This window comes from Uloborus diversus, chromosome 9 (genome assembly GCF_026930045.1).
Source record: "Uloborus diversus isolate 005 chromosome 9, Udiv.v.3.1, whole genome shotgun sequence".
Lineage (NCBI taxonomy): Eukaryota > Metazoa > Arthropoda > Arachnida > Araneae > Uloboridae > Uloborus > Uloborus diversus.
Window position 1 is genome coordinate 20,608,665 of NC_072739.1, and position 18,386 is coordinate 20,627,050.

Here is an 18,386-nt window from a genome sequence, read left to right on the forward strand (position 1 = left end):
ATAGGCTAAGTTTGATAAATTATATTCTTGTGAAAATTGTAATTCGGACACTGATAATGATGATGATAGCTTATTAGAATAAGTCATTAATGACGTAAATATGTAAAGTAAAAAAGTTTTTAATAGATAGAGATAGCGATTCCCTATACTTTCTTCGGCAATTTAATACCTTCACTCCCTAAACCTACAGTCCCTCAGAAGAGCTTACCTTACTTAAAAGACAGACTCTGTAATTCTTTTGTAGGAAAAAGTTTACACTTGCACATAAAAAGTCTAACTACTACATTTGAAAAAAAAAAAAAAAAAACAGATGTAGTGAAGCAGCGAAAGTCGAAGCGGGAAGTAGCGAGGGACGACTGTATTCCTTTTTTTCTGATAGTTGTTCTTCATTTCTAAATCTGTTAAGCATCAGTAAAAATCTAAAAAATTCCAAGTCATTGAAAAATGAAATGCTAAGGGTGTTTCAAACATTAGGTCCTGGACTTCGATTTCAAAAAAAAAAAAATGTTTCTGATGAAGTTTTTAGAGGATTTAACAAATGCAAACATTTCTTTGGTGGATGTTTTGTAACACTGGCTATTTAACAAGATTTTCACATTCATAGTTCTTTTTTTTTCTCTTTCTTTTTAAAGAATGCAACTATGATAATTCTAACCAATGTCTGGGTAACTGTTCATTTAAAAGCAAAAAGCAACAAATTTTTCTTTTTTTCTTTTTTTTTTGAAAAATTTTCATATAATATCATGTGCAAATAATTATAAATGGAGTTTTGTATAAAAAAATTAGATTTAACTTTAATAGTTAATGTTTTAGTGGCAATTACTATAAAATTAAGCTTGTTTCTACACATCAAAAAATTTCTATATATCGAATTCCTCCCCCCCCCCCCCGCAAGTTGCTACTTCAATATATGGAGGTTCAACTGTTTTTATTTATTTTTTTAAATTATTATTATTATTTTATTCGAAAAGGTCTGTGCTATGCCAATGACATACACACACACAAACTAAATAAATAAATGAAATAAAATATAAACAGAACAAAATAAAATAAAATAAATAATTTAATTTAACAATAAATCAGTAAATACATTTGAATAAATAAAATAAAAAATTAACTCCCTCCCCCCCACAAAAAAATTTGATGTCGCAACTTGCGCTATAATCCCTCCTGTGGGCATCCCTGTGATCCATAATGGCTCCTTACATACAAATGCAGGAAAGTTAAAACCCAAATTTTAAAATTCAGGGGATAAAGTGCAAATGTACAGGTACAAAAGGATTGAGCATTGTTAACTTCAGTCTCCAACTATAAAAACAGTAAGTTATTCACAAAGAAACAGGACGTCAAAATTAATAAATCAATAACAAAAATGTTTAATAAACTGTTCCATGGTAAAAAAATATTTGGGACATTGAAACAGAAATACCCTTACAAATATATCACAGTAATCAGCATTTTTTGAGATCTCTAAGAGTTTTAGAACAGTTCTTTGTATTTTGAATTCAGTTTCCTGAAAATTTATGTTTATTTTTCAAGCAAAAGCAAGCTAAATAGGCAACAGGATCAGAGGGCCTGAAAAGAAAGGAAAGGAAATTTTCAATACACAAACTATTAACAACTTGACAATATTTTTTTGATTACTGTTTAATTTATATTCAGAGAACACTTATAAAAATGTATTACAATTTCAGAACTACAGATTGTTCAAAAAAAAAAAAAAAAGGCAATTCCATTTTAATAGATTTATCAGTTGTTGCATTAAAACGGGAGTGGGCAATGTCGTTCTTTTTAATGACATTAAAACATGTCTGACATGTCTTTTTAATGTTCATTCTTTTGATCCCTTCAGTTAACTCGTTCATTTGAATGACTTTCAGTTTAAAAAGTTGCAGGTGATCTTTTTGCACGACATACTCATGTACATTTGAAATGATTCATTACATCAGTAATTTTCTTTGAAGAAAAATGACTAAAATTATCTAAAAGTAAGGAAATATGCCTATGAAAAATCAGGGTGGTGACAGAAACTGTGAAAAAAAAGTTCCCTTACTTTTCCCTGATTTCCCTGACTAAGTTCACCAAATTTCCTTGATTTATGTTGCCAATGATAATAGTTTCTTTACCTTGCCCTACTTGAAAACCATTGCATATTAAATAAAATGCAGTGTTTTAAAATGTTTTAAGCTATTAATTAAAAAACGTATTTCAAAGAAATGCTCCTTTTTTTTATTAAAAATAGTATATTAAATTATCTACAGGGAAATGTTATAGGAAATCTAAAACAATTATACTTTACTTTCAGTAACTAGTTAACATAAGAATTCTACAAAAATATTACAAACACTCTTAAAGAAATATCTAATCATGATAAAACTAAAAAGTTTATATAGAAATAATTTTGAACAAAATTTTCAAGCGGTATAATTATTGCTGCAAGAATAATTTTAAAAAATACTTATGTACACAAAGTAACTCAATTTCGAATGATTTTCTCATTTGTTGGGGGAAAAAATCTTAGATTACTTTTGTAACAAACAATATTGAAATGCAAAAGAACAATCAATTAATTTCAAAATATATTTATATGTATATATAACTTGGTTTTAAAATAAAAGAATTTTATAGTCTGAAAAAAAAAACCCTACGAATAATATGAGGTGACAGCGAATAATACGATGGCAAAAAACAAAGTTCATTCTCATTCAACATTCAATTATAGCAATTAAATTAAAAACGTGATGAAGTAATAATTTTTAAGCTTTTATCTGTAGTAAGTTAAAAAACAAAGATTTTATCTTGAAATCGTGATTACAGTACGCTAATTACTTCAAGACAATGAGTAAAGGCAAGGGAGCTAAGGAATTAATGACGACTTCCTCTTTGCCTGTAGGGTTGTTTATGTTATGTAGCATGGAACTCGTGAAAGGTAAATTCAAGCTACATAAAATAAACAACTCTACAGACACAGAAGCAATCATGGGAAGTTCATCCTATATTTAATAAGTTAAAATTCAATACTTTGACGTTGAGAAAAAAAGATGCACAAATATGGTGCAGTGTATAATCGCACTTCATTAATTTTACTTTTTTCTCAACAGATAATTGGCAGAAGACTCGTAGGAAATTAGGGTACTTAATTTTGCAAAGAAAAAAAAATTTCTCCATTTAATCAAATTTTTTTTGAATTTTTGTTATTTTTTCAAAATTCCCTGATATTTTTCCCTGATTAATAAAGTTCCTTGACTTTTCCCTGATCTCCCTGATTTCCCCGATCTGTCGCCACCCCGAAAATGAATCAAAAAACTTTATTCAGGTTTGGATGTATAAAGCAATTATAGTTCAATTTGGAAGCTATTTCTCAGCTACCAAATACTAAGATATGTTTACCATTCCAAAAATCGCAGGTTCCATGTCAGCATGTCAAAAAATTAAGTTATTAAAATTTTCCAGATACAGCACTGTATATATAATTAAAGTATTACCAATAGACCATGTATAATGAAAAAAGTAACAACAAATATATCGGTAGCTCAGCCGGAGTATCGGATAACTTAATTTGAAAAAAGACGTGCCTAAAAATACTAGGGACCTTCAAAACTATTCCACACTACCGATGAGAACAGAAAGAAAAAACGCAACACTTGTTTAAATCCGGAAAAAAGTTAAATAATAATAATCAGTAAAAATTCGATTTTATCACAAATGTATCAATATAATTTTCGAAACTGCTCACCGTTCAAAAGAACGGTCGTTCACTTTTCAGGTAAACGAACGGATTTGTTCATTTTAAGGATTCGTTCTTTTTGACCCGTTCGTTCATGAATGACACATCCTAATTAAAATATCCTACAAAGACTTCAAATATTTTAGGTTAGAATGTTGTTTCATTGCATGAAATTTATAAAGGACTTAAATTTTACATCTATATAACACAGATGGAGTGGTGTAGTGGTTAGACACTGGGCTCTTGGCCGAAAGGCACAGGTTCAAACCTGGCTTCAGGCGGTGGATTTTCATGATGCAGAAAAATTGACAGCACCCATGCCATATGATTTGAGTGGCATGCCAAAGATCCCTTGAATACTCATTGGGCTTGGAGGACTCTAGGTAAAATTAAATTTCTAGTGCAGTTTTGCATCCAAAAGCCCAGGGGTCTCCATCTAGTAGGAAAACTGGGAGTCAAAATTCATTTGGTAAAAGCCTCCACCGATAGTAGTGACACATGAAAGAATGGATGTTATATTGGGGTATTGGGATGTTATATTGGGGGACTAGGTCTGAAAAAGGAACAAGGCCTCCTCTAGGTCAAAAAACTGGGGGAGGGGGGGAGGGTACACACTTGCGGCCCCTAAATTTTTTCAAACACATGTTCCAATATGCAGAGAGAAGATTTAGCTTCTGGTTTAGCCGGGATAGTCATATTACTAGACCTTAGTATTAGCAATATAAATTTAATCATACGGATAATATTGAATCAGAAACAGGAGGTCTCAGAGGGCCACCTCCTCACATTTTTTTCCGATATTGAAGAATTGAAGATATAAAAACGCAGTTTTAGACTATATTTTAAGTTGGGAGGAAGGGGAGAGGAGGTCCAGGATAGCCTCTTTCGATAATTTTTCCAAATTCAAGTTCCCAAAACACAATCCTACTTAATATTTGATTACATTAAGGAGAGTGAGGGGGTCTGGGAGCTCTCCCCGGGGAATTTTTCAAGATTTTTATTTGAAAAACACAGTTTTAGACGATCTATGATGATGCAATGGGAGGAACCGACTCAGGGTCATCCCCCGATAATATTTCAACACTGAAACTCCAAGCATGCAATTGTGAATTATTTCTGATTAACAGGTGATGAAGGGTTTGGCTGGCTCGCCCCTGGGAAATATTTGAAAATTGCAGACATTCTCTCGAAAAATTTTCGATCTGTAGAAAACGCAATTTTAGAAGAGTTTTAGTAATGTTAATGAGTGGAGAGATTCAGAGTCCTCCTCTGGCAAATTTTAAAATTGAAACTCAATTAACGCAATCGCAGGCAATTTTCAATACTGTTAGAGGACTAGGGGGGTTGGGAGATCTCCCCAGAAAAATTTTCTGAATTAATGTCTTAACATTGAAATTTTTGAGGATCTTTGGTAATATTAAGAGGAGGACAGGTTCGGGAGACCTCAGGGAGTTTTTTTTAATTAAAGTCCAAATGACGAAATTTATTCGACCTTGAATGATGATGGTTTATAATTTGAGAGGTCATTTCATGAGGATTGCGTTGGGAGCACTCTCATGGTTTATAGAAATTGCAGTCCTAAATACTCATGTGTAGGAAATCTGTAATGATGCTAGGGCAAAGTGTGGGGTTTGAGAACATTTTCTCGGAATTTTTTCAAAACCTAAGTCTTAAAAACTCATTTTCAGGCCAGTTTTGGAGACGTAAAAAGCACAGTTTGGAGTTACTCACTCTTCCTTCAATTCGGCTACGTCCCTATCTTCATTTTAACTTTTAATTATTTGTAAACATATTGTAAACATTTGTAAACATATATATAAACTTCCAATTGCAAAAATGTGCAAAATTAGATGCAGAGATAAGATAATGAAAGTTTGAAGCAAAAATAAAAATAAGTCAAAAAATACAAAATTTAACTTTTTATATGGGCCCCAGGTCCCCTAACTTATGTTTAGGGAAATCATCTCCATTGAAAAATAATTCCAACACAAAAAGTTTGAAATTAGTACGACTAATAATCACGAAGATATGAAACGCAGCGTTTTGTGACTTATACCACTTTCATTCGCCATCATGACACCTTTTGAAAGAAAATATAGCAATTAACAAATGCTTAAAATTATATGTGTGCATTGAGTGTGGTTTTTCAACTTCTTCAAAGTTTTGAAGTGTGTTTTTGTGTGTCACGGCATAACATTTGCATTTATTTTTAATAGCAATGAAAAATATTAATACCTTGTTTTTCTTACTCAGACAACCTGTCATTCTTCTGAAAGGGTGATAAATTCCAATCTTATCTTCTGTATGGTCCCTTAAAACTTGGAACTGGAATATGTAATTGAGTTTTGGTCGCACAGTTGTCAAGTTTTTTGTGTCAGGAATAGTTTTCAATGGAGATTATTTCTCTAAATATTAGTTAGGAGACCTAGGGCCTGTATAAGAAGTTAAATTTTGTATTTTTTGACTCATTTTTGTTTTTGCTTCAGACTTTCAATATCTTAACTCTGCATCTGATTTGGAACATTTTTGCACTTGGAAGTATACATCTAGGACTAACGGTTGAGAAAATAAAGGTCTTGCAGGTTAAAACGGAACACCCTGTATATGCAAATCACCACAGAAATTGCATATAAGTAATGTAATTTAACAAATTACAAAATCTGAAGAATAAATTAGAATTAATAAGTAATAACAATACATTAATGAGTCAGATATCAAGATTGCTACTGAGCAAAGAAATTTATTTAAATGTTGTTTATGGGAATTTTCTAGATTCAATTGCATCAAATAGATGCAGAGTCTATGTTCTTTATAAAGTTGATGCGATAAAACAAGAATCTAACTTATTTGAAGTCTTTGTAGTGTCTTTCGTGAAACAAACTATATGTCTGATACCGAATTTCCAGTTACTAACTCTTAACTAAATATTAAAACATTTGTGAGTTACATACGATACGATGAAATATTCACGCTTTAGTGTCAGCAAAGAAGTATTGCAAGCAAGGTTAAAGCAAAGGATGAATACCAAGTACAGAATTTCTTATACAGTAGAACCTCCATTAAGGGACATCTCCGAATAAGGGACGCCTCTATTTAAGGGACATTTTTTCTGGTCCCAGTCCTTTGAATAGGGACTTCCATGTATTTACCTCTAATTAAGGGACACTCTGTTTAAGGGACATTTTTTCTGGTCCCAGTCCCTTTGAATAGGGACTTCAATGTATTTACCTCTAATTAAGGGACACTCTGTTTAAGGGACATTTTTTTCTGGCCCCAGTCCCTTTGAATGGGGACTTCCATGTATTTACCTCTAATTAAGGGACACTCTGTTTTTAAGGGACAGTCACAAAAAAAAAAAATGCAAGAAATTATGTATAAGCACATAAGAAATAGTGAATTTACAGGAATTCAACTTTCACTTTTCCTCTAAAAATTAATTGAGGTAAGTTTGACATAAACATATGTGAAGGAAACAAGTAATGTATTGTAAAAAAAAAACTTGCTGAAATGAACATGCATAATTTGCCCTCTCAACAATTTATTCCACAAGTAGGTTCAGGGCCGACAAAGACTGCACAGCAACCAATTAGCATTGTATATGAAACTTTAAAAATTTGAACATTAATTGTAATCCACATAGTATTACATTGTAAATTACATAACATAAAGCAAATACATGTTATGAATAATTTCAAAATTATTTCTGTACGCTACAAAACTTTGCCATTACAAAATTTTTATTGAATTTTAATTAATAAAATATAAACTTAGAAATTTGAATAATTATGATTTTTTTAACATAATGAGACATTTTCAGTATTTAATCTTACGTGTTATTAGTTAATGCTTATTGTGATATTATACTACTTAGTACACAGCATGAATCAATCCATCCACGTTCGAATAAGGGACACCTCTATTTAAGAGACAAAATGTCTGGTCCCCTTAGTGTCCCTTATTGAGAGGTTCTACTGTAGATTCTTTAATCAATTTCTGTACACTTGCTGCTTTCTTCAGCAGCTGAATTTTGAGTGTCAAAATATTTGTTCCCGTAAGAGGACTAATCAGGCAAAAATTTAATTTTAAAATATTTGAGTGCAAATATAAAACAAAACAGATTAATAAATATGAATGAATAACTAGCACCAACTAATTGCAGAAATATATAAATTGCAATGACATTGCCAACAGCTTAACTGCTTTACTACTGTCTGACTTTCATGAGAAAAGCTCCCGCCATCAAGTCTGAGCCCGTCTATTGCCATAGAAACAGACTTCGTCCATTTTCTGTAAGGGTTATCAGAAAGGCATTTTGGCGGCATTTTGGCACCATTTTGCCACTCGTCTGCTCGCCATTGTGCAGTCGTACAGGCAGGGCCGATCCTAGCAGGTGTGCAGAGTGTGTGCCGCACAAGGGCGGCCAAAGCAAGGGGCGGCCGCAGGCCGCATCATATAGTTCCCATGATCAAGCAAAATTCCTCAGGAATTTCTCACAAGTTAACTTATTATAAGTAGAATAAATGTGTTGATTTTTAAATGTTCAATTGTCAAAGTATGTGTCGATTTCCCGGCAGCATAGCATAGTTTAAGAAAAATAGAATGTTAGGGAATATTGTGTTGGTTTATTGTCCATTAATATCTACTCTTAACACACATGCTTCATTTGGTTGCAAAGTTTGTGACAGAACTGGTAATCAGGCATGGATACAGGGGAGGGGAAAGGCCCCCTTCTGAAGCATGAAATGGTGCCGTCTAAAAGGAGCACCGAGGGCTTCCACTAATGTTTACCCCCCCCCCCCCAAGCTTTTACAGACCTAAACAGTGAAGACATATTTTATTTATTAAAAAAAAGCTATACTGATTAGATACTTTCGCAAGCATTTCAAACAACAAACTATGTAACAAACTCTGTGTTTAACAATCGTGGATGCGTGGGGAGAAAGTGGAAAATTGCGACTCCCTTGAGAGTAACATATATGAATGACGAACTAAAATATTGTACTTTTCCCCCTTTACGACAATTTTTCTGATTAAAATCTTGAATGAACTGCCCGGTTTCAGATCAGGTAGGAGGAAAGGGCCTTTGCCTCGGGAAGCAAATTTAAATGTAACTCCGAAACGAAGATCCAAAAGGATGCCACGACCTCCTTGACGAAACTATAGAAGGCTTAAAATTGCGTTTCTGGGACTTTACTTTCGGAAGATTTTGCTGGTTGAACCATCGATCTTAAGGACCCAATTAAGTCTCTGATTCACATCTTCCACCTTAACTTAATCAAACATAGCCTAAAAATTTCGTTTTTAGACGGTTCCGTGGAGCCATAGCTTCTTGCCTAAACTAGCCTGAAATTGACTTCAGTTTCAAAAACACAGTTCGTGAGGGCACACTGAACCCCCGCCCGCTGTTAATCCAATCGTTATCAAACAATGCTTAAAATACGATTTTGGGACTTATATTTCTAAAGAATTCAGGAGGAGAACTGCCAGGCTTATGTAATTTTTTACGGCGCATAGGGCATATCCATCAATCGTCGAGGTGAGGTGGACAAAAGTCTATAGTTATATTTTTCAGATATTAATGTTGAAATATATCCGAAAGATCCGTAGAAGCTACCCAGTTTTGTTAACGTCACCAAAGATAATATAAAATTGCGATTTTAGAAATATCCGCTTAAGTGCCCCAAAATCCTTCCTCCTCAAAAATAGCCTGTAATGGATTTCAGTTCCGAAAAATATTTTGGTTCGGAATATTTTCACGTTTCCCCTATTGTTTTCAAATCTAGTCAAAAACGAGTTTTTGAAAAAATAGTGCCTGGAAATTGTCGGAGGATAGCCGCCAGATCCCCGACCCTCACCAAAGACGGCCTAAATTTGCGTTTTAAACTTATATTTCGAAATCTTCCGATGGGAGACGATTGAATCTCCCTCCCTCTTGCAACGTCAACAAAGGTAACCCAAAATTGAGGGTTTAAAATTTCAATTTCGGAGATTTTTCGGGAAGAACGCCGATCCTTCCTAAGCTACGGTCTTAAAAAATAGCTTCAAATTGAATTCAATTTTGAAAGAATTTTAGGAAAGAACTGCAACATTACTTTCACCTAAAGTCTCGAAAAAGTTCCTAAAATTGCGATATTTGACGTCAATTTCGAAAATTTCTCCATGCACCTTGAATATACTTGACTCTTTTGTCCTTGCAACCAAACACAGTTCGTGAGGGCACACTGAACCCCCGCCCGCTCTTAGTCCCATCGTTATCAAACAATGCTTAAAATACGATTTTGGGACTTATATTTCTAAAGAATTCCGGAGGAGAACTGCTAGGTTTATGTATGGATTTATGTAATATGTAGGTGCTAGGGCATATCCATCAATCGTCGAGGTGAGGTGGACAAAAGTCTATAGTTATATTTTTAAGATATTAATGTTGAAAAACATCCGAAAGATCCGTAGAAGCTTCCCAGTTTTGTTAACGTCACCAAAGATAATATAAAATTGCGATTTTAGAAATATACGCTTAAGAGCTGCAAAATCCTTCCTTCCCAAAAATAGCCTATAATGGCTTTCAGTTCCGAAAAATATTTTGGTTCGGATATTTTCACGTTTCATATATTGTTTTCAAATCTAGCCACAAACGGGTTTTTGAAAAAATAGTGCCGAGAAATTATAGGAGGATAGCCGCCAGATCCCCTACGGTCAACAAAGACGGCCTAAATTTGCGTTTTAAACTTATATTTCGAAATCTTTCGATGGGAGACGATTGAATCTCCCTCCCCTTTGCAACGTCAACAAAGGTAACCCAAAATTGCGGGTTTAAAATTTCAGTTTCGGAGATTTTTCTGGAAGAACGCCGATCCTTCCTAAGCTACGGTCTTAAAAAACATCTTGAAATTGATTTCAATTTTGAAAGAATTATAGGAAAGAACTGCAACATTACTTTCACCTAAAGTCTCGAAAAGTTCCTAAAATTGCGATATTTGACGTCAATTACGAAAATTTCTCCATGCACTTTGAATATACTTGACTCTTTTGTCCTTGTAACCAAACACAACTAAAGTTTAACTAAAAATATTTTTCATACGCCAATTTCGATAGTTTTCTTGGAGCAATCCTCCTCCCCTGAACCCCTGACGCATCTCCCCACGCTTCCCCTTCTTCCGTCCCTTCTCTGATGTCATCGAAGAAAGACTATAAAATGCGTTTTTACGACTAGTAAACCTTGGTATCTATTACTTTCTTCAAAGATATAAATTGTACCTAAGGAGCTTATTATAAAAAAATTCTTCCTTTTTATAAGATCATTCTCCTCCCCCCCCCCCTTTTTTAAATTCGCACTAGGCATAGAAATTTAAAGAAAAATTTATATAGACGTTAAAGATTAGTCAAAATATGCAAATTACTCTTGAGGGGCGGCACATTAGGTCTTTGCACATGGGCGGCCGACACCCTAGGATCGGCCCTGCGTACAGGTTTTTCCAACATAAAGCTTCCCTTGGAAAAATGAGACGCTCCTCGTTACTATAGCAGTAGACAGGCACAGACATTTCAGCGGAGGCTTTTCTCATGATGGTGGGACAGTAGTAGGAGCTACAAGAACTGCCAAAGATCAACTTACAGTGTATGAACAGGACTGGGTCTACGCACCCCCATAGTGGTGGGGGGGGGGCATGTCCTTTAAAGCACAACGGACCAAGGTACTGGGGGAAAAAAACTAACACTAAGACTTATTAACGTTGCAAATATACCTTGCTGGTCTCTGGAGAGGGGCCCTACAGATTTTGCTGAAGGGGGGTCCAAAATTTATAGATCCGGACCTGTGTACGGACAAACAGGGATGTCACCTAGACATGATATGATGTGTTCAATATTGAAACAAAACTTTAGTTATGTACCTGCATTTTTTTTTTTTATAAATTTGATTCATAAATTGGACTTGACGTTCAAAAATACTAGTCCTTCAAAAAAGGATAGTGCTGATTGGTTCAAGTGTTTACAGAAAGGATAAGTGACTTAATAAGTGTGTGTTTTATATGTTTCTCATGTTACTTCATAAAAATTGTGATTTTACTTTCAATTTAAAGGAGGAAGTCTACTGTGGCCATCTGTACTAAATTTTAGAGGAGGTTATTTAAACTTGCAATCCACTTTGGAGGGGGGGCCGGTAGGACTCGACCGATGCATCCGCCTGGCCGATGCATCGGCGCCGATGGTTCAACAATTTAGCCATCGGCATCAGCGGCCGATGCTAACTTGGAGGAAACATCGGCCCATCAGCCTTAAAAACATCGAAAAGCCGATGGATTGGCCGATGTTTTCGAAATTGCTGTTTTACTTTTTAATGAAGAGTAAAGGGAGTTATTGTTTTCATATAAAATTGTTTACTTAAACTTCAGTATGAATTTCTATTTTAGTTACCCCTGAAAGAGGGTTTTTAATACTGTATTCAGGTACCAAACGAGTTAATTATTGCGTTGTTTTTTGCGGCTGGATGTACGTATGTCTCTCTCATAAATCATAACTAAAAAATGGTAAGCTGTAGAAGGTTAAAATTTCGCATGTGGGGTGTGCATACGTTCCAGTTGTGCACTTCCCTTTTTGTTTTCGATCGGATGTTCTAAAAAGCCTATTTACTCAATTTTTGGGGCTATTAATTACTTAATTCAATAAAAAACTAATATAGCGTCTCAGACTGACGATCAGTTGGTGATATATTGCCGAATTGGAGACCATGGAAACAAACATGAGATGGCGAAACTGGTTTTTGTGTCATTTTGTTAGATTCCCGTTGAACCGACGGTAATTTTTAGAACACTTGCATGCCATCCTCCCCCTCCCTGTATTTCTGAAATTAAACTCTAGTTTGCACTTCCGAGTTGTTTAAAACTAACACCATTCATAAAATTAGAGATTTTTTTTTTGAAACTTAATCTATTGTTTAGAAAGAATTTAGAGCATTAATGTAAGAAATTGATTAAAGACGTTTTGAATGCTGACATAATTCGGAAGCCAAAGGGACTTTTGAATTTTTTTCTTCAGAAGTGACTCAGAAACTCTTCCGAGGCGTTGGTGGTAGTGTTTCTTTACTAAACAAATGACGCCGAAGTTGGGAACGAAGTTGAATGTTGTGAGTTACTCCTAAATCAGCGGGTGACCAACCCCCCCCCCTCGTCGTTTCAAGCATTTCTTAAATATTTAGCGATTATTTATTTTGCTCAAGAAATGTCATTTTGCTTATTTCTCGATGTTGTTTTACCTTTATTTTGTAATGCGCCATCTTTTTTGCATCATTTATAAGGATCGATTTTTTACTATTGTAAGTAACTATTTTCATGCATTTTTATAAAATCAATGAACGAGTTATTTTCGTTTTCATCATATGTTTAATAATATGTTATAGAAAAGTTTCAAGGATTTTCTATTAAGCAATTTTTTCAAGTTCAGCAAATTATTGTTAAATTGAAAAATTTTATTTGAACTTCTTTGTAGTGCTTCATAAAAGATTTTAAACAATCAAATTGTTCAATATTATGTGTGCAGATCAAGTAGTATATGTATTCAGTTATTATTAACTTGGAGTAAATATTGAGTTTGCTTATTGTAGCTGCGTTTTAAGAGTCTCACTCTTTTGATGGCTATTTCTTTTTTCAGAAAAAATTATGTCACTGTTATAGCTTTTATGAAAAATGCAAATTTTTCTATTCATAAATTTTAAATAAGTATAAAAATATTCCTATTGTGATTTAATATTGTAATTTATCTGTTACCTTTTTTGTTTAATTTCATGACTAAAAAATATCTACGTGCAATCTTTCCACTTTAATTGCGTAATTTGTTGACGGTTTCATACTTTTGTTCTTATTTTTTTTTTAATGATTAAACAACATAATTTAAAGTTTTTCAACTATATATAGTGTACATAATCCATGCATTATTACAATATTGTTGAAATCTTAGTTATATGTTCAATTTAAAAAAAAAACAAACAAATCAGTTGATTATTAAACAGTGTCTTTGTTTTTCTTCCTTTTTTTTTCTTTCTTTTTTTTTGGCTGTAGTTCTTTTTCTATCATCATACAACAGTCAAAAAAGAGAAGCATAACTACATCCTACATAGGTTGTACGTAGTACGATCCAAAAGTTCGGGGGACAAGCTATATAAAACCTTCTACAGAATAGTTCACATTACCGAAGCACATCTGCCTTCAAAGGGTCACCTTGAGGGACTATGTACTTCTGCCAGTGTTCATATAACTTTTGGAAACACTCCTGGAAGCATTTTTCGCAACATACTATGATACAGCTTTACCTTCTCCTGACGGAAGAAAGCGGCGTCCATGCAAATGTTTTTTTTTTTTGCTGGGAACAGGTAAGAGTCACACGAAGCTGAGTCCGACGAAAGGTTATGTTATTTGTTTGTCATATCAGAGCATTTATCAATCAAACCGTGCATCCTCAATATGAAAGTCGTCTTCTTCCCCACGATGATGTTAAAGCAGCAGCGGAAGAGGCCTTACAGGAGGTTGCGAAAAATGGCTGCCAGAAGTGCTTCTAAAATGTATATGAACGTTGGCAAAAGTGCATAGTCGTTCAAGATGATTATTTTGTAGATTGATGTGCTCAGTAATGTGAACTATTCAGGGTAAAGTTTTATACTGCTTGTCCTCAAACTTTTAGATCATACTACGTACGTATATTCAGTAAATTACCGCCCATTAACCAGGGCTAAAGCAGAAATACATGAAATACACCGCCAGCTCAGTCATTTCCAGCCGAGGACTACAGTTTCGTGCTTATTAGCACTCATCAGCCCGGCATAGGAAAGTGACTGAGCTGGAGATGGAAAACCTCTTATGGAAGCCAAGAGGGCCAAACAAACTGGTAGCTAATACGTACGTATGAGTTTTCAACTTACTATTTCATAACGTTTCTGAATGATTCAAGTTTACGCGTATGAAGACATCACAAGAGAACTTGCTATAATTAACTGAGGAAGTGTTCAAAATGGATATTTTGGAAATGTATGCGTTCTTAGGTACATATGCGTGTACAGATGTTTCGAAAAATTTGTGAAGTTTAAATTGAGTGATCGTAAAATAGAAATTAGGTCGAAATTTGATTTTTTTTTTTGATTACAAGTCTTTATTTGTAGAAAGGAAGTAAAGTGAAATGAATAAATGATCCTTTAAATCTCTGACAATCTTATCAATATATTTTCGTTAGATTTTTTTTTATTGCCATCGGCCAACGACATCGGCAATTGGCCATCGGCCATCTTTTAACAATCTGTACACGCCAACAATGGGCCGATGCCGATTGTTGGCAAATCGGCCAACAATCGGCATCGGCCCATCGGCCAAAAAATGCCATCGGTCGAGCCCTAGGGGCCGGGTGCCCATTAAGAAGAGATAATATAGAGGGAGTGAAGACTTTCATTCATGAAGCAAAGACCCCAAGTCACCCGATAGATTTTAAAGCAAAGCATTGGAAAAAATCAGGTTCCTTTGGCTAGTTTCACTCAAAACATGTCAAGCATTCGTTGTTCTTGAGTCACGTGACTTGGCGTCCAATTGCAAAACCAATGATTGGACTTGCTCCCTCTATTTACTGATTCCTGCTCTAAGAGGGTGCACCCCCTCGCATTTCCTTTCATCCCCCCCACCTCTCCTTTTTGGTGCACCAGCCACCTATGTTTTATTGCATTTTGAAATAAGATAGCTATGTTGCCAGACCATGTATTGTAAAAAAAGGAACTGATGTGTGCTTCACATGACTTCCTTTTACGCCAATTTAATGATAATAGCGCCTTGGAGTAAGCAAGGAAACACTAAATATTTTCACCCCTAGTTTCTTGCAAACCAAAGCAAAAAAACGTTTTATGCAGATTTATTTCCCCATTATTGGCAATTTTAATGTGATTCAGTGGTTAACTCTTTAAATATCACCAACATTGGCCAAATTAAAACCAAACTTAAAAATTAAAAAAAAAAGAAATTGCCAAATTTTTTGCCAAGTTGCCGACAAATCTTGGCGGCCAAAAGCTTGGCAATATGTCGTCGTGTGTTTGACAAATTATAACACCACTTGAATTAGCATTGAAATTAACAATGATTCCCCCCCCCCAAAAAAAGGTGTAAAAGACCCCTTTAGGAACATCCAAATGCAACCAAAAGGGAAGGTGCACAACTAGACCCCACTAGGAGTCTATGTAACAAATTTCACCATTCTAGGACATATTATTTTTGAGTTCTGCGAGATACATACACACATACGCAAATACATATGGACGTCACGAGAAAACTCGTTGTAATTAACTCGGGGATCGTCAAAAAGGATATTTCGGGTGTTTGTATGTTCCTAGGCATATATCCACATGTGGTTGAGTCGAAAAGAAAATCTCAACATTCATTCGGGGATGAACAAAATGGAAATTAAGACCGATTTTTGAGTGAAAATTATTTCGCGAATACAATACTTCATTTTTTGTAAGGGGATGTAAAAATTGCAATTTTGTTACTGCCTTGGCTCTATAAAGACGGAATATCACCAGAAAACACATGGTCAGCAAAATCCATATAAAGTATTGATACATGAAGAAAAGTTTATGAGGTCACAAATGAATGTGCACTGTTTAACTTACTTCTGCTCATTTATAGCTTCTATTGCTGCAGTGACAATATCCCCAATGGTTTCACGACAGTAATCGCTCTGCAGCAGAGTATGCTCACTATAGCAATACTCATGCAAATCTTTAAGATCCGAGGCATATTTAAATACAGAATTTCTCTGGAAAATACAAAAGATTTTTTAGCACTTTCATAAAAGATTAATCATAATGGAGTAATTTCCATCAGTCAAAAGTACAGTAAACTCCCGATTATCGGTGGTCGGTTTATCTGTGGTTCGTATTATCCGCGGGTCTTTCCACTATTTTTTTAACGGTCATTAAATGCTTTTTAAACTTACGACTATGTTATTGTTTGTTTTTAGCAGGGGTGCCCACAGGGGGGTATTTTGGCGCCATCTAAATTTGGGGGGGGGGGGGGATTTTTTAAAATTGTTTCATTTATTTATTTAAATTTATTTATTGATTTATTTTTAATTTAAATTATTTATTTTATTTTATTTCAGTTGATTCTCTTTGTATTTAATTTCCTTTATTAATTTAGTTTGTGTGTGTGTCATTGGCGTAGTACAGAACTTTTCGAATAAAATACCAATAATAACAATAATTAAAAAAAATTAATTAATTAATAATAGTTTAAAAAATATATAAAAAATATTTTTAAAAAATATTTAAAAAAATTTAAAACAAATTTTAAAAAATAAAATAAAAAAAGAGAGCTGAAAATAAAAAATAAAAGGGGGAATTTTTGAGGGGGGATTTGCGCCATTGAACTTGGGGGGATGGGCACCCTTGGTTTTTAGCTTCTGAATATACATATTTTTTACATTAAATGTTAGTATACTGAATATAGCAATGTTTTTAGCTTTTATTTAAATGTATGTGTCAGTCTTATACATATTTTTAGTTATTGTATGCAGTAGTATTGTTTTTTACCTATTTTTCGGATTATCCGCGGTTTTCGCTTAACCGCGGTTACCGTGCCACCCTATTCCGCGGGTAATCAGGAGTTTACTGTATTACTTTTAGTCACTGAAGTTGATAGAATGAGCAAATAAATAAATAAATAACATGGGAGCAAGGAATTTTTATTTTCAAAACGTTTAATTTTTAAAATGTCCGATTTTTCAAACAAGGCATGGTCTTTATGAAGTCACAAGTGATGAACTCATACTCCACTGGCACACTGAATGCTGATGCTTGCTGTCTACCGCCTTTACAGCTTATGATAACTCAGAAGCAAATTAAATATTGCACTCTATACTTGCTGTCAACTTTATCATTGCCAGTACATGTGAGTAAAGAAGCAAATTAAATTGCGCTCTGTGCTAATGGCATCACTGAATGACATTTTATCACTTGTGATGTCATGTGCAGAAGCGCAAAAAATGAAATTGAATCTACGCACCATTAAGATATATTTTTTAAAACATTAAACTTTGTTGAAATATTTTTTAAATGGTCAGATCCTATGTTTTAAGCATGCTCTTTCAGAAAAAAGTACTTTTAAAATTTCGGAAACAACCTCATTATGTGCTTAGAGGCTGTTCCTAAATGATGTGAGATTTTGTTTCACCATTTTCACCCCCCTCCCTCTTTGTAACAACATGTCACACTTCACATTACCCTCTCCCCTCCCTTTGTTACATGTCACACTATTTTTCATAAATATATTCTATAGAAAAGGTGTGATGTCACACTCTTTCCCCTTTATACCATACTGTCACAGCCCCTTAGATTTTGAAATTGAAAGCATATTATGAAATTCTAATGAATGCTGCAACTCATTCGACTAGGGGGGGGGGGAGAGAAATTTAACTACTCCATTGTCAAAAAAGTATGATTAATACTTGGTTTTTCCAGTTGTTAAGGTGAAATGAAATGAAAAATTTTGAATTTTTTAAAAGTAAAAATTACATTTTCATAATTTAGTTGTGAAATAAAATAGTTTTCTTTTCTTTTTCTTCATCATAAGTTTAAAAATGCATTTTCGAAAGCATAATTTGATTTTGCTAAAGGGTCATTCTCCAAAAATGGGTT

At 34.1% G+C, this 18,386-nt stretch overlaps 1 protein-coding gene across 1 annotated transcript in view; it reads right to left on the minus strand.

Annotated features, from left to right (window-relative positions):
- Positions 1–1,252: 1,252 nt before the first annotated feature.
- Positions 1,253–18,386, minus strand: part of LOC129229825 (uncharacterized) — a 29,270-nt gene continuing 12,136 nt past the window's right edge. Inside the window, exons 3-4 of the mRNA XM_054864199.1 lie at positions 16,362–16,507; positions 1,253–1,575 (exon numbers count right to left, since the gene is read on the minus strand). Of these exons, the coding sequence (XP_054720174.1) occupies positions 1,506–1,575; positions 16,362–16,507 (216 nt within the window). The 3' untranslated portion in view covers positions 1,253–1,505. The remainder of the gene's footprint in view (positions 1,576–16,361; positions 16,508–18,386) is intronic.